Source organism: Nelumbo lutea, chromosome 5 (assembly GCF_056320005.1).
Source record: "Nelumbo lutea isolate HS-2025 chromosome 5, American lotus-T2T, whole genome shotgun sequence".
NCBI lineage: Eukaryota > Viridiplantae > Streptophyta > Magnoliopsida > Proteales > Nelumbonaceae > Nelumbo > Nelumbo lutea.
The window spans coordinates 67,179,651-67,200,882 of NC_142688.1; the positions used below are offsets into that span (position 1 = coordinate 67,179,651).

At 35.9% G+C, this 21,232-nt stretch overlaps 1 protein-coding gene across 3 annotated transcripts in view; it reads left to right on the top strand.

Moving 5' to 3' along the window:
* The first annotated feature begins 4,562 nt into the window (after positions 1 to 4,562).
* TIC40 (hydroxyproline-rich glycoprotein family protein) overlaps positions 4,563 to 21,232 on the top strand; it is a 69,605-nt gene continuing 52,935 nt past the window's right edge. The window contains exons 1-5 of one of the 3 annotated variants that reach the window (XM_088944126.1): positions 4,563 to 4,992; positions 5,792 to 5,996; positions 9,272 to 9,386; positions 9,545 to 9,602; positions 9,741 to 9,758. In XM_088944126.1, coding sequence (XP_088800252.1) covers positions 5,798 to 5,996; positions 9,272 to 9,386; positions 9,545 to 9,602; positions 9,741 to 9,758 — 390 coding nt within the window. In that variant the 5' untranslated portion in view covers positions 4,563 to 4,992; positions 5,792 to 5,797. Of the gene's footprint in view, positions 5,182 to 5,791; positions 5,997 to 9,271; positions 9,387 to 9,544; positions 9,603 to 9,740; positions 9,759 to 21,232 lie in introns of all 3 variants that reach the window. The other 2 variants (XM_088944128.1, XM_088944127.1) reach the window with 2 other exon arrangements.

Sequence of the window (21,232 nt, forward strand, 5' to 3'; positions counted from 1 at the left end):
AATGTATGAATTTAAGGTTGAAACTGATGGGTGGTTTATTTTGAGGATTGTAGCCTTGGGATATAACTTTTTGTGTGATTTAATTATGAACATCAAATTAGAATCTGTATTGATCATATGGTTAAACAAGGGAATTTTGAGATGAAATTTGGTGTATATACATGGATTAAGGTGAGGAGTTTGGTGTATGGTTTAGATCTAAGAAAGAATTTGTTGATATCGATTGTCTCGTTCTATTTGTTTAAGGTCATTGAAATTGAATCTTGGCATTTTTAAGATTGATCATTGTAAATTTGAGGTGGGATTTGGTGGGTTGATCATATCTTAGCATGCTTGAAGCAGTGTATTGGATTTGATTTTGTGGAATTAAGGTTTGAACGTTGCATAAGTCGGGACTGTTAGAGAGAAAATTAGTATGATGAATAGTGAATCTTTTGAGTTTGGTATTAAAATTTTACACACATCTAAATTATTGTTTCATGTGTCTAAAAATTGTATTTGATCAAGGTACTAAAACTTATGTAGTGTGAAATGTTGTTCTTAATTAATTTAGTTTACTTATTCAATTTCTTAATTTACATCATCATCATCATCCATGTCTTATCCCAAATATATAGGATTAATTTAGACAAATTAGATCCATATCAAGAGAGTTTGGTAAAAGTTTTAATACTAATTGCTAACCTCATGCACTTTGTCCATTATATGGCTTGGGACTGCAATGTAAGGCAAGTTCACACAGTTAATTTCTTAATTTACATAGTCGACTTAATTTACTTACTTAATTGGTATTATTTATTTTATTTACTTAATTGACTTTATGCCATCATAGACCCCTGAAATAATTTACTTAATTAACTTTATTAAAGTAAACTTTAAGGTATGAAGTGTCTTTGCAATTTCTCAAAATTTTTGACTTAAATGCCATAATGCCATATAAGTATGCTTTATTTATGAAACCGCTTAGGATGTTTCCAACATTATCCCTTTTTGGCTTAATACCTTCCACTATAATTTGAGGGTGAAAATGGCTATTTTCAATATTTAAGATTTAAAATACCTTTTTTTTTCTCCAATGTTGAGCCAAAAATACTTATTTTTATTACTATTATATAATATTTTGATCATATTATAACATGTTATCCAATATCTTCCACCAAAATCCTATTTAAATCCATCGTATAATTATTGAAATTTATAGCTAAAATTCTCAATGAAATCTAATAAGATTTTATTTAATAATCATAAAAAATCCATTTCAATTCGATCCAGTCCGATGATGCAGTCTACAAATGGGATGAGCTCCCCAAAGAGTGCGCCCCACATGAAACCCACGAAGATGGTCTGATCTGATCCTCCAACCAAGGCACGATACGACCCGTGGGTGGTCCACTCAAAAGGCGGGCCAGGCTTTGCTAGCCTGCAGGCCGTGCCGCTCTCCTTGGTGGAGATTTTGGGGGTCGACCCAGTAAAATTGTAAAACTAAATTATTTAACTTTTCGTTAAACTTTGGGAATTGGGATTTAATTAAAAATTTAAGAAATGGGAAATCTAAGTTATCTAACACATAAATGAAAAAAAAAATACTTAACCAAATTGAAATAAGAATGATGGAATAACAAATTGGAAGAAAAATAGAAAATTTATTCATTTAAATTTGAATGGTACAAATTACAAATACAATGATTGGATCATTGGATACTTAGATGAATGAAATATGAAAATGGAAAAAATTAATAAAATATAAAATATATAATATGGTTACAAATTGAAAGTACAAAATTATATTATTAAAATTTAAAAAAAATCAAATAAATTAAATAAAATTAAAAAAATTTACAATAATTTGAAAACATAAAAAATTTTATACAAGTAATCAAATTCATGAATCTCATTCATGACTTTCATCATCTGCTTTGGGTGAAATATCCGATGTAGTATCATGCCCTCCTTTGTCTTGTAATATATCTTCTGCATCTAGCCAATGCTTGAAGCAGATGTTCATTTCTATGCTTTCATCATTCATGCAACTTCTTTTGTCATCGAGCACCCTAGTACTTGTACTAAAACAAGACTTTGATGGAACTGTAGACACCGGATGGGTTAGTAGATCACGTGTCATGGAAGTGAGAACTATATAATTTTTTGATTGTTCACTCCATCAGGCTAAAATATCAAAATTATTTGACTTTTCACATAAATTAGAAAAATTTGCTTATAAATAAAAATTAAGTTTAGTAAATGAACTTGTTGTAGAACTAACAGGTTTCTGCCTTCTACTTATTAAATAAAAAAAGTTTTTCTCTACTACTATTGAGCTCAAGGAAGATGATGAAAACTTCAGATTCATACAAATTATACATTTCAAATAATAAATTATTAATTTTTCTTTTTTATTTTTTATATCGATACTCATATTTTCACAATATGATTCAAATAAAATGCGTAAACCATCTTTCCTAATGCTAAGGTCTGATACTGTGGCTAAACAATAAAGGAGAGAAATGTTCTCCCAATATTTTTTAAATTTATTTTCCATTATTTCAACAATAAATTGAAATTGTAAATTATTTCTATATTTTGCAAAACAATCACTAGTTGGATGATAAATTCCAAATAATTCATTAGTTGCATCATAAAAATGTTTTAAAAAATCTCTTATATAGACTGCGATTTCCTCAAATACCATATCATTAGGTATTTTTTAATAAAAATTCAGAAAGAAATTGTTGATGAGATATGCAACTTTCTAACATACATCTAATATAAATTGTTTATATTTTAAACCATAATTTTGACATAAATTTAAGATCTGACATGTACATGTAATATGAAATAATTTACCATTTAAGCATGGTCTTAATTGAGATTTTAAAATATTTATTGTAGAATCATTATTACTAGCATTATCAAAACTAATATCCATAAGCATGCAAAGTATTTAAAGTACTTGCATTAATAACTAGGCCATTATGTGGCCATTCAAGCCTAGTAAAACTTAAAATTCTTTTATTCAAAAGCCATTTTTCTTTAATGAAATGGCTAGTAACACAAATACAATTGATATTAAATTTGGATGTCCAAACATCCAAAGTATTTGCAACTTTAGAAAGATTTGCTAACAATGAAATTAAATTTTGTTTATATAAATAATTTTTTTTAAAGCATCTGTTCTTATAGTATTCTTATAAACTTTTTTATATTGTGGGTTTATAGAACTACGTAACCATTTTTCTAGCTTTGGATCTTCGGCTAATATAAATGATTGTTTTGCATGTACAATATACTTAGCAAGTTCTTGTCTCATTTTTTATTGTGAATATTTGAAAGTACCAAAACTACCCCCCTCATAATCTGTGTTTGTGTTGTTTCTCTCCCTTCATCTTCTTCTTCTCATGCGTGAGCAGATGTTTGCTCAAATGACCTGTACCACCCTTGCTACAATAACTGAAGTCTTTCCTACATTATTGGCAAACGACCATTTTCCCCTTCCCCTCAATATCCACTACTTTGAATTTTTTTTGAACTAGGATACTCAACTTAGATGCCCTCATTTTTCTTATAGTATCAGTATTGGGGGGTGAAAGTTCCACTTCCATCGACATCAATCGCATCGGTGCTAACACTATCATGATGCGATTGAATATCATGAATGGTGAACATGTTGGAGAATCAATTTTCATAATAATTGATATTTTTTAATTCTTAAAAGATAAAAATTAATCTAATTTGACTTGCCCGAATTGCTGGTTCAAAATCCCAACATGATTTCAACGATTGAAGCCTTTCAACGTCTAAGCTTCCCAAATTGAGATGCTTGAGTTGGTTGAGCAAGCCTTTTTCATGTTGAAAGTTGAAATTTCAACAATGTTGAGACTTAAGAATTGGAGAATATAGAACCAGACAATTAGCTAATTAGAATTACTCAGATTGTAGAGAATTGGGAATGCATGTGTATGAGAGAGAGAGAGAGAGAGAGAGAAGAGATTAAGAGAATTGTTGAATTGGTGTGATGATAATGGTGGAGGATAGGGCTATTTATAGGAATTGAACATAATTCAATTGCCCAAAATATCCAAAAAATTACCTGTTATTTAATTATTGGGAGGGGTATTTTGGTAAATAAATTTACAAAAAAAATCCTCCTAAATTAGTTATTATATAGCTATTGGGGGGCATTTATGTCATTTTTTCAACCTACCCCCTAATATGGCTGTTTATAGCTGTTGGGGGGATATTTTTATAAACCCCCCTCCTCCAAAAGTTGAAACTAGCCGTTGGGCCCCATTGGGGGAGGCAACGGTTATATTTCGGATGGGCCGTGCCAGCCCGTACTGGTCTATGGACCTCAGGGGTATTTCTGTAAACCCCCTCCCCCAAAAGTTGAAACTAACCATTGGGCCCCTTGGGAGAGGCAATGGCTATATTTCGGGCGGGCCGTGCCAGCCCGTACTGGCTTATGGACCTCTAACCCCCTGGCACAACATGCCACGGGCATCCGAATTACACCTCTACCCATAGAGTGCGCCCCACATACACCCCACGGAGATGTTCTCATGCTTGTCATGGGAGATGTTCAAATCACGGAGGGAATGGACAATCAGGCAGAGTTGGGAATAGCCGAACGCGTTCGCTGTTCAAAGGTATGTTCCACGCCACTAATAATGTTTCACAGTGGACCCATGAATTTATTACCGGCGTGGAACACTATCATTGGTTTAACAGCCTTCTGAACAGCGATCGCGTTCAGCTAATCTTTGCTCAATGGGGCGGAGCGCTCTGTGGGGACTGGGTCACTGGGGAGCCCATCCGAATTCTGCAGTTGGATAAAACGGGGGCGGGGAAAGAATCGGCGGGTTAATCTTGCTATTTATCAATAGACAAACCAGAAGCCCTTGAACCAAAGTGCTGAATATAGTTTCAGTGAAATTTTAGGGTTTCGGTGAATTGGTTTTTGAACGTCGAAGATTAAGTGCCGAGGAAAGGGATCAGGTACGCTTTCACCCCTCTTCCCCTACCCTCTCTGTGTGTGCTGTCAATACAGGGCTCTCTCTCTGAACCGATAGCATAGGCTCCGCTCCGTTCTTCTTCATCATGTATGCAAGAAAATAAGGGCTCGGCCGGCTTCTCTCTTGCTGATGGATGCGTTCTTTGTATTCAAAATGGCATTTTACATTTTAAGTTAGTCGTATTTTGATTGTTTAATTTGGTTATTTGTTACGCTTTTTCAAAATTTTATATTATTGATTAGTTGTTATGAGTGTTCTGTTTTTGTTCTAATTCTAATCCATCAAAACAGGTCTATAAAGGGTGGAATTGACTATAACAATTTCTTCTATACATCTATTTCTATATTTTTCGAAAATTCCTTAATTTCTCCATATCTTTTCTACATTTTCTATCATTATATTTATATATATATATATATATTTGTATTAATTTAACTCGTCTAGATACTGCCTGAACTCGACCGAGAGCTGGCGTTAGTTATACGGGTTTTAACACTGATTTTATAAGAGTGATGATTTATTGAACGTTGAATCATTAAACGAGTCATGGGCGCCCCACCGTGTTCATCACTCATTGTCTCAAAACCTTGTTTTCTTCCAGGAAGAGGAGACTATTTTCATGATATGATCTACAATTTCCTTTTCTTTGATTGGTCCGATAATTTCCAAATTTTCTTTTCTCCATTTTAAACTCTGGAAAGAGCTTTCCACTTCTCTGAGCCCTTACTGAGATCTTGCTCCTATATTGACTCTTTCAGTTCTATTTGCTGTTCTTTTTGCAGTTGCAAATGGAAAATTTAGCTCTAGCTCCTCCAAAGTTTCTATTGGGTTCTTCACCAAGCCTCACAGGCATCTCAAGCAGGCGCCCCTTGTTTTTTTCCAATTTACCTAAAAAGAGAAGAGAGGGCATTGTGAGAACCAGAAACCTTATCTCTTCTGTAAGCCAGGGAAATGTTGATGGAACAACAAGAAGAATTCCCAGAGATGGTATATGCCTGTTCTTTTTCTGTTTCTTTAATCTTGATTTATCTTGGTAGGAGTTGCTCACTGTTCAGTGGAATGTCAAGAATCATGGTTTGCTTATTCCTTTTTCTTGTTGTTGTTGTTGTTGATCATTGTGTCTAGTGCTGGAAAGTACTTTGAAAAAGATCACTTGTCACTGTTGGCTATGTTCTATGTGGGCAATTATAGTTGGTTATGGGATTTTATTTTTAAGGATGTGTAAACAGCTAACTGTGAACTGGGTCTTATCTGATCATATTAGACTGTTCATAACTTCATATGGCCATATTTTTTATTTGACCTTGTGTCATGGATATGCTTGCATTTTTGAGAGGATATGAAAACTGCATTTTCTGTAGTAAACATTTGGAATGGGTTTACTGGTTAAGAGTTAGAGTTAATCATGCAAATTTGCGGAAACTAAAGAGAAATAAAGACTAATAGATTCATATGGGCTTATTGTTTTAATTAAACAGAAAAGACATGCATTGTGTTTGGCAGGTCTTTCTATAGCTCATCAGATCAAATGTAGCTTTTGAGAGCTGGTCTTTGAATATGAAGACCATTTGGTAATGCATAGATCTTCCATATAGACCGGATTATTATATGCCTTCCTAAACTATTATATACATACACCATCACAAATGATCACCTATTAGTCCACCCTTCATCCTACAAAGTCTACCACAAGAACTTGAATTAGTAGAACATACCCTGTCCTCCATCAGTGTATAACCACCTGAGTGTACAGGAAAAGCCTAAGCTGATTTAAACAGCCTCAAAATGTATCAGAAATGAATAAAATAACAGTTATGCAATACACCTTCACAATTGGTCACCTACATGGTATCAATGAAAGCTAACCTGAAAAGTCAATTTTTTCTGTACCCTAGATTGGCTATTCCTTCCTTTCTCCAAACATATGGCACTAGAGCCTGATAGTTTATCACAAGTAATGGTGAAACCAACCTTTTGAAGTCTGCTGAGAGTTCTAGACCAAGAAAAAAACTTTTCAGCTACCAAGTTAAATGGATTGGTTCTTCTAGAGAATGCAATGGGAGAAAGTACAGCATACACGATTTAAAAGGATTGTTGGATCTGATGACCAAGCCATGAATCAATGTATTCTATTATATGGTAAACTTAGAATAAACACTTACTTTTTTTTTTTGATGAATAAGCACGCACTTTGTACAACAAGATGGATGAATTGTTCTGTAGGCTCAGTTTGGGAATAGTGCAGATAAAAATATGTACATTGTAAATACAAGGTTTAGAAATACCATATATAAGGTTTTGCACTGTACATATTTGTATTTGCACTCTTCCCAAACAAATCCCTAGGCTAAGAGTGCAAAGCCTTGTATTTTGTATTATTTTTTTATGAATTTGTACTGTACATATTTGTATTTGTACTCTTCCCAAACAAATCCCTAGGCTCAGTTTGGAAAGAGTACAAATACAAATATGTACAGTACAAATTCATAAAAAAATAATACAAAATACAAGGCTTTGCACTCTACAAATTTGTATTTGTACTCCTTCCAAACTGAGCCTTAAGTGCAATTCCCAATCTTTGTTTTTGTCGGGTATCCTTTGTAGATGTCTTAAATACATGAAGTGGTATTTTGTAATGGTAGAGTGGCTTTGCTGCAATGTTCCATTGAGATACAGTCCTCTGTTGCACTGGTTCGTAAAAAAAAGAAATAGGAATTGCTGTCAAAATACTTTTTCATTAGTAATGAACAGAAATTGTATAAGTTGTGATGAAAGAATGATTTAGCAACATACAGAATTGATTTGTGCAAAACACTCCTAATTATAGGCTAGAACTAGCTACCTATCCTGATGTAGCATTGTATCTTGCAACCCAATCTGTTGTGGGATTCTTCCCTAGAACATCGTTTTCTGTTTACCGATTAGCTTGCTAAAGCATCAGCCTTGCTGTTAGCTTATCTTTTGGCCCATTTCAATGTAATTCTTAGCTACCTATCCTAGGATTACTTCCCTCTTAACATCTATATTTCTGTGAACCTATGGTGATGTTTTTTATCCATCATACCTCCACCTTCAAGCCCCCTTCCACCACTATTTTTTTTAGATCTAGGGATTTGGTCATAATCCCTGTCAAACTCCAAGTAATTTGGCCCTTGTTCAATCTCTCTGTCCTTATTGGTCCAGAAAAGAAGGCTATGATCATACCATTCAGTTACCCAAACTGCAGCCATGAAAATTCAAATTAATGTAACCATGGATCGGAGGAGACCAAGTTGGTGAAGTGTGGACCCTAACCAACAAGGAGAAAGCAACAATTTGCATTACTGTCAAAACAGTATCAGTTACAAGATCTTTAACGTCTGAATCTTTAAAGCCACTCTAGTTAAGTTCTGTATATGAGTTTGTTAAACTTTAAAATTTACAGGATGCCTGTCTAATATCCTATTAGTAGATCTATTTATATCTTTATAAGTTGGGTAATAAATGAAATTAATAATTTATGTTTTGCATACTTTGTGCTTCTTTTCTGTCTATTAGCATATCTATTTATGGTTCTTGGAAGAAACACTTAGTCCCTCTTTACCAATTTTCAATAAATGATTGCCTCTCCACATTTATGAGCTCTGAAAATCAGTGAAACTTTCATGTATTCTGCTTGTGCTGCAAATATGGTCTGGTGGTTGAACTGTGCTGCAAACTGTCATTTATTCTCCTTACTGCTCTGCTTGACATAGTAAACTAAATCAGTCTAAAGAGTAGAAACAGTTTCAAACCAGAGGGTTCATCCTAAAGAAACTTCTAAACTTGCGGGTTTGATGATGGTTCAACAGTAAAACACATGTTGCCTGTTATTTTCTTTCCTTTTGAGAGATGTCACACCATCAGTTTTATCCTTGTGAGTGGGATTGAACCACACTGACCTCATTTTTTTCTTCACACTTTGGAATGTTTATTTAAAGGACCCTACCATTCCTTCTTGTTTGCTTTACTTGAGATTGGAGAGTCTTTCTTTATATTGACCCTTTCTTGCTACTGATTTGCCCTTCAAGCTCAATTTGGGAAGACTACAATTACAAACATGTATAGTGCAAAACCTTGTATATTGTATTTCTAAACCTTGTATTTGCACTGTGCATATTTCTATTTGTACTGTTGCCAAACTGAGCCTCAAGTCTCCGCTAAATTATGTTCATAAACATACTTCCACTACATGTTTTTGTTTTGGTCTGTGCTGTAATCTGAGGATATTTGCATTGTTGTAGTGCGGGAAAGGTTAGGGATGGAGGTTTTTGCAAGTATTTCTTCATCAAGCAGAACAGAAATGTCTTCAGTTGGTGTTAACCCACAGCTCTCAGCACCATCCCCACCTTCTTCTATGTAAGCATGTGCCCCTCACTTGCATTCCTGCCCCTAGATATCTGCTGTTTTCTTATTTATATGGAAGGAGCAATATAATGCCATATATTAATTTCAGAGTTTCGCTTGAAATTTGTATTTGTGGCAAAGTTTTGATTAATCTTCTGATTGTATTTTAGAGGGTCACCTCTCTTTTGGATTGGAGTTGGCGTTGGGCTCTCGGCACTTTTTTCATGGGTGAGAACCTTAATGATCCATTTGCATTCCTTATGCTCTAATATTTCTTCCTGTATAATTAAGTATTTTTACTTAAAAGTGTCCATTGTCTTCCATGTTTTACCATTTATCTTTAACAATCTCAATGCTATGTGCCAGGTGGCGACAAACTTAAAGGTCAGTTCAGCCACTCCTGTTACCTTCTTATGTGGTATGAATTATGAAGTGTCCATTGTCTTCCTGTATAATTTTTTTGACATGATTTTGTTGCAATCACTCGAGAAATAAAAAATTTATTGTGTTTTTGATGTAAGAAATCAAGAAAGAAGAGAGAACAAAGGTAGAGGAAGAGAGGAGAAGAATTAGAGAGAATGGGCTGAGAATCAATTATTGGATCTCATGCCCAAGCTATTGGCATTTATGTTAAATTGTAAAATTACAATACCGTCCACTTTTAGGTTCTTCTTTATACTTTTTGAGTAAAAAGACTAAATTTCTCACCATTAAGGCTAACCAATTCAACAATCCCCCTCAAGTAGAGTATATATATCAAGCACATATAGCTTGAGAATATTATCTTCTTACCTGGCCTTTGGAACACCCTTGGTAAGGTAATCAGCAACTGGGCTCAGATTGTCCAAAGGGCAAGCAAGCATTCTTCACCATTACCAACAGTCCCCCTCAATGTGCTTGGTCTAGTAATGTTGAATCAGATTGGGTACATCAAATTTGAGTCAGATGATTCTTTAACCATAATCTATGCAAGTTGGCATTATTCCCAACTTCAGAGGGGAGTGTTGAGGTTTTATCATTTATTTTCTTGTTAGTTAGTTGTTGTTATTGGGTGGCCCAAGGCTCATTAGTTTACTGCTGATTTAAGATTTTTTAGTGTGTTGGCAATATCTGCCCTATTAAGGGCAGCCATATTACTATTGGCTTCCCTTCCCTTTCTTTCACCTTCTTCTTCTTCCTTTTTTACTCTCAAAACTCTTTCTTCTTTACTTTCTTTCTCTTCAGTATTTGATTTTATGTTATTTGCTACTTGGTGTCACAGCCACTTTTAGAATTTCTTGGAGTTGACCCATGCAGTCCTAGTTCAGCCAACTGCATGGAGGGATCAGGAAATATCCAATTCTTGGATTTTTTGGTGGAATTCAGACATCAGGAGTGTGGTATGTGATTTGAAATCAAAATTAGGGAGAATTGGAGAGAGAAGAAGAGTCTTTGTTAGAGTGAACTCTTTGTTTTTGACTTGGAGTGAGGCACTTAGATTTTTTCAGGTTCCTAGAAGCTTCATATAGGTGCAATTCAATTTCTAGTTTTGTTTTTTGGGTCTCTCTCCAAGGGTTTTATATTTTTAGGAGTGTATTTAGACTTTTTGGGAGGGATCGATCCGATCTTGGAGGCTCCTTTTTTTATTAGTGTTGAGAGCTGTTTGAGAAGGAATGGAGGGTAGTGAAGTTGAATAGAAAATGGCCAGTAACCTTGGACTGAGTGGGACGTGCTAGTCCCTTGGGATCAGGTATTATCATGACTATTAAATTGGATGGTACAGAATGGGCACAGTCAGCTAGGATGGTTATTGGTGGACATGGAAAATTGGGATATATCATTGGTGAGGAGAAGAAACCTAAGACAAATTTCTCTTGATGGGTGCAAGAGAATTATATGGTAATGACTTCACTGTGTAGTTCTATGGTACTTTCATATTAGTAGAAATTTCCTAGGGAAGACACTGCTAAGGAGATTTGGGATGGAATAGCTGAGATCTGTTCTTAGGTAGAATGTTACTAGAGCTTATCAATTGAGAAATCAAGGCGGGGAGACAAACTTCTTGCAGTGTATTTCTCTAGACTGAGGACTTTGTGGCAGGTGATAGATCATTTGGAGATTGTTGTATGGGAGAGTACTACGGATGCTGTTATCATAAGCTGGTAGAGAAGAACAGGGTGTTTGAGTTTCTGATTTGGTTTAATCCCATGAGAATGTGGCTCTCTCTAAGGCATATGCCTTTGTCTTTTGAGAAGACAGTAGGATGAATGTCATGATGAGACCATCTGGGATTGATTCATCGACCATTGTTTGCAACATCAGACCTAGATCCAATGGGGATAAGGGTGGTAATGAGAATAAACAGGAGGATAGGAAGGGTGTGTGTGTGTAATGAGAATAAACAGGAATCATCGACCATTGTTTGCAACATCAGACCTAGATCCAATGGGGATAAGGGTGGTAATGAGAATAAACAGGAGGATAGGAAGGGTGTGTGTGTGTATGTGTGACTGGGGACTCATTGTGACCTTTCACTCAAACTTCCTTGGAGTCTATTGTAGCAGCAGTAGTTTGGGCTGAATCGGAAAATATGGGCAGCATATAAGGCCATGTTTGGGTTGCTGATGGGCCTCATTCTTTTAATTCATATTCATTCTAGGCAAGAATGAATAACATAAGAGCGTTTCGTTACAAAATTCTTTGCATTGGCTTCATTTGTTTTAGAATGAAAAATGAGTCCATGGCATAAAAATTGAGGTAACTAGCAGCATGAAAAATAATGGTGCCTCATATTTTTTTTTGATAATTAATAATAGTGCCTCATATTGCTCATTTTCATTCTTCAAAGAAACTCTACGTTGGCGGTTTATGATTGCCGGTACGGTTTTTATTTGTGGATGCATAGTAGGCTATTGTGAAAACTTATGCCAATGGACATTGATTGATGACCATTTGGTGGTAAAATTCTATCTTGGTAGTTTTTGAGCAATATATTGTACGGTTTTATGGTGTTTTACTGTATTTTATAACTTTCTTAATATATTATCTTTATTTAATATACTATTATCAATTTAATGAAATTGTTAGACATATTTATAAAAAAAAAGAAATTGTTAGACATTTTTGTACTTTTTTCATGCTATTAATTTTACTTTTGATTTTACAATTTTTAATTCCATTTCCATCTTGAAGTTCCAAGGTCTTTTCTTCATTTGCACAATTGCCTACTCAATTCAACAAACTAATTTCCTTTTAATTAGTTTTAAATAGTTGCTAATTGCTTTTTTTTTTAAATTCTTTTATATTTTCTCTATTTAACCAAATGCAAACGCTTTTCTAGTTTATTGTCTTTTTTCATTTCTATATTTTGTATTACTGGTGCAGGGTAGTGTTTTAAAAGCACAAGGCACAAGGGTCAATTTGCGCCCGAGGTGCAACCACAAGGTGCAAGGCAAGGCGCGTGCCTTTTTGAAGCAATGTGCAAAAATGAAAAAATACTAAAAAATAAAAACAAAGTCAGAAAAATGCCAAAAAATAAAAAATATTAAACATAATATTAATAAAAAATATAACTTTAACTTTTAAAATAAATGTTTTAAAAAACCTATTATCTAAAATTAAAATACATAAACATAACATGTAAAGCATATTCAAATGTGAATTTAAAAATAAAATCAAACATATAAAACATTTTGAAGCATGTAAAACCCACAATCTCTTTTTTCCTCAATTGCGTTACTTAAAGTAGCTGATGCGATGTAAAACATATTACATTCCTGATTCTACGAGCCGTCTTTGTGCCATGCCCCTCAAGGCAAACCTAGACAAGTCCATGTTAGGGTCCTAAATTCTTGGTTCTCACACAAAAAATAATGATTTTATAATTTTAATTGCTTTTTAAGAAGATATTTTAGTTGGATGAATGAATGAACAACATTACCAAATAGGGGGTTCTTTATAAAATTGTTATTTTTTGTGTGAGAACTAAGAATTTAGGACCTAACATGGACTCGTTTGGGCCCGACCCGGTTGCTAGGTTCAAAGAAAGCAAAAAAGCGTCAAACTTTCAAAAGGGCATGCCTAGGCTCAGGTGCAAGGCGCATCAGGTGCACGCCTAGGCGTACCAGGCATGCACCTTTTAAAAGGGCTGTGCCTAGGACCTAGGCGAGACGCCTACCCTAAAATGTGCCTCACTTGTGCGCCTAGGCGTGCCTTTTAAATCACTGGTGTGCAGCCCACATGGTTGATTTGTGTTTTGTTGCTGTGGGTCTTGAATGTTTCCACTTTATATTTGTTAATGAGTGTTGTATGTATATTTTGGTTGATGAAAAAAAATGGAAATGAAATTTGAATCCAAATGGGCTCAAAGTTTATTCTCATTCTTGCCACAAAAAGAATTCATTTTTTTTTGTAAAAAGCATTTTCTCATTTTATTCATTTCTACCCATTTTTGTCCATTCTAGAATTTTATTAGTGGAAGGAATGAGCAAGAATGAGAGTTAAACCAAACATGGCCTAAGTTAGAGGGATATAGCTAATTCTAGTTCTTCACCGGGAGGACAACAGGTGTAGGCAGTATTGGTCATATTACTTCGTTTGCTCATATAGGTAATTCATATACCATTGCAAATTATGTCTTCACTTTAGGTAAGGAGGGACCTCCCTAGATTATAGACTCAGAAGTATCTAAGCATATGATCAATGCATCTACCTTTTTTTTTTTCTTCATGTCAGTTGTGTTCTCATAAGAAGAGTCTATTCAAATTACCTGTTCCTGTTGCAGGGAAGGGGTTGGTTAAAGTGACTGACATCATTATTCTACCTTCTAATTTGCATGTCCCCAGATTACAACAACAAAGGAAGAAGGCATAGTGCATTGCTTTCTCTCTTTGTGATTGCATTAGGTAAATCAAGATTAATAGAACTGTGCAAGGATGGGTTATCCACTCAAAAGTGGGCTGATTAGTTGAGTCCAAAGCACTTGATTGTGTTAGTTATTCAGTAACAGGAAGCACCTTCCTGAGTCTTGAGTAAACATGCATGTCTAACTAACAATGGGCTATCATTAGGAAAATAGTACTGGAAGAGATAGGAGGACAAGTAGGAGAGCAAGGGTCAGAGAGACATAGGATGATTGTCTCTTTATTAGAACTCTCATCTTGAAGAGGGGCAGGAAAATACTCGAAATAGGGAAGTGTCTCAAGAAAATTGGCATCCTTGAAAACGAACTTCTTACTAGAAATGCTGACATGACACTAATACCCTTATTGAACTAGAGAATGCCAAAGGACACTAAATAACCTGACGATCAGATTTCAACTTGCTAGGATAATCATTCTTAGCCAGGGTTGGAAACATGGTCTGACCTAGCCCAACTTGCAAAATTCCAGGCTTTGGACCCATGTTTCTATGTTTAGGTCTAGCCTGGCTTAGAAATTTTAGGGGGCTTGGGCCCAATACTTAAAGCCCAGCCTGCAATATGTGTGAGGTGTGTGTGTGTGTGTGTGTGATAAATATGCATTATACTTATGTTATAAAATATTATATTTATTTTATATATTATATAATAAATTATATATTATATATCTATATCTATATATTAAAACAAAGCAGCACATGCTGGTAGTGTTCTTTTTCTGTTTTATTTTGTTTTGTTTTCCAATTCTTGAAAAACAAGCCCATATTAAGTTATTAGCCCATGTGAACATTGGTGCACTGATACTATTTGTTTTACAATGCCTAGCACCCTTTTTCATCAACCCATTAACCCAAAAGCCTACCTCTTCCCTTTTCCATTATTAACCTAGACTGTAAAAGTCCCAGCTTTTATCTTATAGATTTGTTGTAGAGCAAGCAATGCGTGGAGGCAGGGAATCACTTGGGATTTGCGTCTGTATGGCAGCCACTGTAGTTTAGATAGCAAACCAACCCAACACATTGGCAGTGGTGACAGACTGGTTCAATAGAGGACAACATGACAAATTATATTTGTGATGCTGGTTGGGCTACTTGCCGGACCTCATCATCCTCTATGGAAGCATGGTGAAGAAGAAATGGGCAGTCAATTCTGCGCTCATGGCTCTTTATGACTTCTCTACCATCCTAATATGTAGGTCATTTCCGACAAAAAAATGTAGGTCATTTGGTTAAGGTAGGCTGATGTAGGACCCAGCTCAGTTTCTAGTCCTTGGAGAATGTTGAATGGCTTCTTGAAGGAATAAGAGAGAAATTAGGGAGAGAAAGAAGAGAGAAAATACCTGGAATCATTCACAAGGTGCCTAGAATCATTCTAGGGCATGGGAATCACTCACCATAGCTAGCATAAGCTGAAGAAAACTCAATATATTTCATTGCCTATGTGAAGCGGCCGTACATATTTATAGACTATAAACTCATAATAATCCTAGGAGTCAAACTGTTAGACTCATAATAGTCTTAGGAGTCAAACTGTTAGATTTGATAATCCTAGTAGGACTCAAACTAAGCTGTCATATCCTATTTTAATTCAAAGAAGACTTAATAACTATAATCCTACTTATGCAATGACTCTGAAGTTTTAAAAATAAACAAACTATAACTAGACAATTGAAACCCTATCATGGACCCACAGAAAATTGCAAAATTGACAAAATAGCCCTATTGTCCAAAAATACAGAAATACATAAAATATCATTAAATTCCAATTTTGACTCTTCAGCTCCTGCATCATAGTCCCTTCTGATAGTCCCCCTCAAGGCCTCACAACACTCTCCTTCAGTGACAGGAATAGGTAATGGGACTTCTTGAGCAAAGACACCTTGCTCACCACTCTCCCCCGAGATGAAATCCTGAAGTAATAAGGAACATCCTCAAAGAAGGTAACATCCATGGACACAAAACGAGTCCCAACTAGTTGTCAAGGCGATGCCTAGGCGACAAGGCGCCCTTGAAGGCTTGCCTCGCCCGATCGCCAAGAGTTTTGCTTATTGTATAATAAAATACTTTTATATTGTTGTTATTTTGAGATTATAATTATAAAATAGAAATAATTAAAGAAAATATTCATTTTTTGTGTTTATAAATTAATTTCTTTTTATTATTTTCTTATTTGTTAGGGTTAATCAACACGAACATTGCTAATTGCTGTATTGAAACCCTCAATGACTTGTAAATCTGAACCAATAAGTAAGGGAAGAACTTAAAATTTTGTCTAATCAACACTTTTCTTCTTCCATATCTTCTTCTTCCACCTTTTCTTTTCTTCTTTTCCTATAACCCTATATTTTTTGAATTTTCTTTCCTTTCTTCTTTTTGTTCTCATAAATATGTTGATTTTCTAGACTTAAACATGACGTTTATAATTTTCCTATGAAAATTATGGATAGTTATTAAAGAAAGTTGGTTTTGGAACCTAGGGAACTGCCCTAGGATATGTGATTTTTATTTAAAAAAATCCATCACCTAGGTGACAAGGTGGCCCCTTGTCTCCTCGCTTGGCACCTTGAAAACTGTGTCCAAGAGATTGGATCATAACAACAATACCCCTTTTGATTTTGTGCATATCTGAGAAAAATACACTTGGCTGCCTTATGATCAAATTTAAATGGTTAGGTCCAAGGATTTGAACAAAGAAAGTGCATCCAAAGGTCTTAAGGGGAATAGTGAATTTGTCCTTATCATGATACAACATGTTAAAAGGAGCTTTCGTATCTGAAACTTGTGAAGGAACCTTGTAGATAAGGTAAACAACTGTGTGGATGACATCACCCCAAAAACGTATAGGAACATTAGAATTTATCATGATTCTCCTAGCAACTTCCAAGATGTGTCTTTTCTTTCTCTCATTTACTTCATTCTGTTGAGGTGTGTGAGGACAAATACTTTGATGGATAATCTCATACTCAAGAAGATATGAGCCCAAGGGTTTTGCAAAATACTCCTTGGCATTATCAGATCTAAGGTTTTTGATTGTGATGCCAAAATGGGTCAAAATAATCTGGTGGAATGAATTGATTAGTGTAGGTACCTCATCTCGAGAATGCATAAGGTAAACTAATGAAAACTGAGAGTAATCATCTACAAATATTAGGAAATATCTATTCCCCCTCCTTGTAGTACTGTGATATGGCCCTAAACATCGATATGCACAATTTCAGAAGGAACACTACTTCTTTTATTACTCAAAGAATATGTTGATTTACAATGCTTTACAAGTTTACAACTCTCATACCTCAAATTGGACACTCGGACTAATTCAAACAAAGTGGGAAAAACCTCTTCATGGACCCAAAAGATAAATGACACAACTGTTTGTCTCACGACCAGTCCTACACCTTTTTTGTCACTAGATCCTAGAAAACACATTGATAAGGAAAAAACATGGCTGAGCAATTTTGATTTTTTGTATTACTACAAACTGAAAGTAGATTGGTGCTAAGTTTAAGGTCATGTAGGACTGAGTACAAAGAGATAACATCGGACACTCTGATATCTCCCTTGCTAGAAATAGGTATAAGGTTTCCATCAACAATAGAAACTTTATCTCTACTAGAGGATAAGGAATAAGAGTTAAACATAGAGGATAAACTAGTCATATGGTCTAAAGCATCTGAATTAACAATCCAAAAAAGACTAATGTTACTTGGGGCTGAAGCATGATAGGTGGTAGCCCTTGTACTTGAGTGAGCAGGAGTTGAGGTGGGAGTAGCAGTGGATGTAGTGGCTAATGGCTGAGAAGATCCTGAAGCTCCAGCCTCACTCTCTAATTGCATTAAGGAAGCTTTAATTGCGGCTAAGGCATCTTGGGATGTGGATTTTGTAGTAGAAGATGCACAATCAATAGTGATGGCTACATTAGCATTCCCCTTCTTATTCTTGAGTATTGCTGGAACAAGATGAGGATACAACTTCCAACAAGTATTCTTATCACTTGTGCTAAGGAAGTGTGGGTTATTGATTTTTTCCCTGCTAGCAGGGGTTTGAGACAAGGTGATCCCATGTCACCTTTCCTTTTCACTTTAGTCGCCGATGCTTTTATTAGACTTCTCTCAGAAGTGGATAGAGCTGGATCCCTAAGAGGGTGGAGAATAGGTAGAGACAGAGTGTTAGTAATCCATCTCCAATTTGCAGATGATATAATAATCTTTTGCGAAGGTTGTTATTTGACAGAGGTAAGGAAACTGAAGGATTTAATAATTCTCCTTGAGAAGGCCTCGAATTTGAAGGTAAATTTTGAGAAGAGTTGTGTTATGGGGGTTCATTTGAATAGAGAGGAGGTGGATTCTATAGCAGCCTTGTTAGAATGCACTTTTTCTCAATGGCCTCTATCCTATCTAGGACTTCCTCTGGGTGCAAATCCTAAGGAAAGTAGGTTTTGGAATTTGGTGGTTGAAAAATTTGAAAAAGGATTGGCAGCTTGGAAGAGGAACTACATCTCCGTGGGTGGTAGAGTTACTTTGATTAAAGCAACTTTAGCCAATTTTCCTTTATACTTCTTGTCAGTCTTTAGAATTCCTAAAAGGGAGGCAAAGAGGTTGGAAAAAATGATGAGGGACTTCCTACGGGAACCTGGTGAAGAGAAAAAAAGATCACTTGATTAGGTGGGAGGTGGTGAGTTGGAGCAAAAAAGGAGGACTAGGCTTATGAGGCTCTTTTAAGTAAGTGGCTTTGGAGGTGGCCCTTGGAGAGGGAGAGGTTGTGGCACGTAGTGGTGAAAAGTATCCATGGCTGTTCTGAATCAGGTTGGGATGCGGGGGTATCCCGAAGGGCTTTGCTCACAATACCTTGGAAGGCTATCTCTGGCATTCTCCCTAAATTCCTCAGGTTTGTAAGGTACGATGCTTGTTTTGGAAACTTTATTCTTTTTGGGAAGATACTTGGGTGAGCACTCAACCCCTAAAAGACCATTTACCTTCTCTCTATTCCATCTCCCTCTTTAAAAAGAAACCCATTTCTCGGTTCCTCCCCCCTTGGTTTGCCCTTTGGCTTTAAATTGGGATTTTGGGTTTCGGAGAGGGTTAAGGGATGAAGAATTTCATTTTGTCTCAGAGCTGTTGTTGCTTCTAGATTCGGTGTGCCTGGACCCCACCAGATGGAGTGGTAAAATTGAACTTTGATGGCAGCTGCCAAGGTAACCCAGGTCCATCCGGAATTGGAGGAATTCTGAGATACAAACAGCAATATGTTGTCTCTTTTCTCAGGACCAATGGGTGAAGGTGATTCTGTAAGGGCAGAGCTACTAGCAGCAGTACAAGGTATACAAATGGCTAGTCAATTAGGAGTGAACAATTTGTTAGTAGAAGGAGATTCCAAGGTAGTAGTGCGCTGGCTGAATAGCCCAGACACGGTTTGTTGGGGCTACAGGGATCTGTTAAAGAAAGCTAAATGGATGACAAGAAATATGACTGTTAGGTTCCAGTGGGTTAGCAGATCAGCAAATGTAATGCCAATTCTCTGGCCAAGCAAGGGGTGATCTATTTTGGGCTACTTTGTAATTTGTATCTAAGGTTTGGGCATGTTTAGTGTTTATGATTCAGCCCTTGGGGGAGGTAACATCTCGTGCCTCTTCCTAGGCTGCTTGTATTTCTGATATTTATTTCAATAAAATTACTCTCGTTTATAAAAAAAGTCACAAATTATGTCCCTCATGTCTTCCCTTTTTATATCCCTCTTCTTATCACCTACAAGCTTTGGTTTCACTACTGCCAATATTGATTCCGTGGGTGGGATCTGTAATTTGACTTCACTTCTACTTTCTTCACTATGTACTAGTGAATAAGCCTGAGACAAAGTGGCATTGTCCCTGGTAAGTAATTTCTGCCTCACAATGTCATAATCTGAATTCAGCCAGCAAGAAATTCAAACACTCCATTTATCTCAATCAACTTCCTGTATGTTGCTGCATCCTTTTGGTTTTCCCATTTAATGGTCTCCAAGCGATCAATTTCATGTCATAAGGATTTCAAGGTAGAGAAATAAACAAATACAGGTTTCTCCCCTTGTTTAATATTGTTCACTTCACTTTTTAGCTCATAAGCTCAAATTAGAGAGTAACAACAAGCATGAGGAAGTTTAATATTTTTGTGGATACTTTTGAGCTTAAGGAGATTCCATTAGCCCGGAAGACCTTCACTTGGTCCAACCTTCAATGAAACTCGATTTGCTCTAAGCTAGATAGGTTTCTTTTCTCAACAGAGTGGGAAGAACATTGGGGAAATTTAACGTCTAGAGAACTCCCTAAATTGATATTAGATAATTGGCCCATTGTGATTTGCAAGGAGGAAAGGAGTGGTGGACATGACCCTTTTAAGTTTGAAAACATGTGGCTACTTCACTCGTGGTTCATGTAGAGAGTCTGAGAATGGTGGGATCAGTGCCACCCTTTAGTGGAATGGGAAGGTATGAGATTTCATAAGAAACTTCAATATCTGAAAGTTAAGATTAGGAAGTGGAACCAATTGGAGTTTGGAAGGGTAGAGGAAAGGAAAAGGTTGTTGATGGATCAAATTGAGTTGTTGGATCTAAAAGAAGAAAGGTGAGTTTTTGAAGTGGGAGATAAAGAACAGAGAGGGGGTTTGATGAGGCGGTTGGAAGAGTGGTTCTATAAGGAGGAAGTAAGCTAAAGGCAAAAATCCCGGTGTAGGTGGCTAAAGGAGGGTCACATAAACACTAATTATTTTCATTCTGTGGCAAACGACAAGGGGAGGAAAAATTCCATTTCTAGATTGGAAGTTGATGGGTTTGTCCTGACTACCCAGGATGATATAGCAGTGACACTTACAAAACATTTTAAGTCCATATTTAGAAGGCCTCTAAATGGGAGGGTGTGGGTAGAAGGATTGGATTGGCCATATATAGGGGCAAAAAATAGGCAATGGCTGGAAAGAAGATTTGAAGCAGAG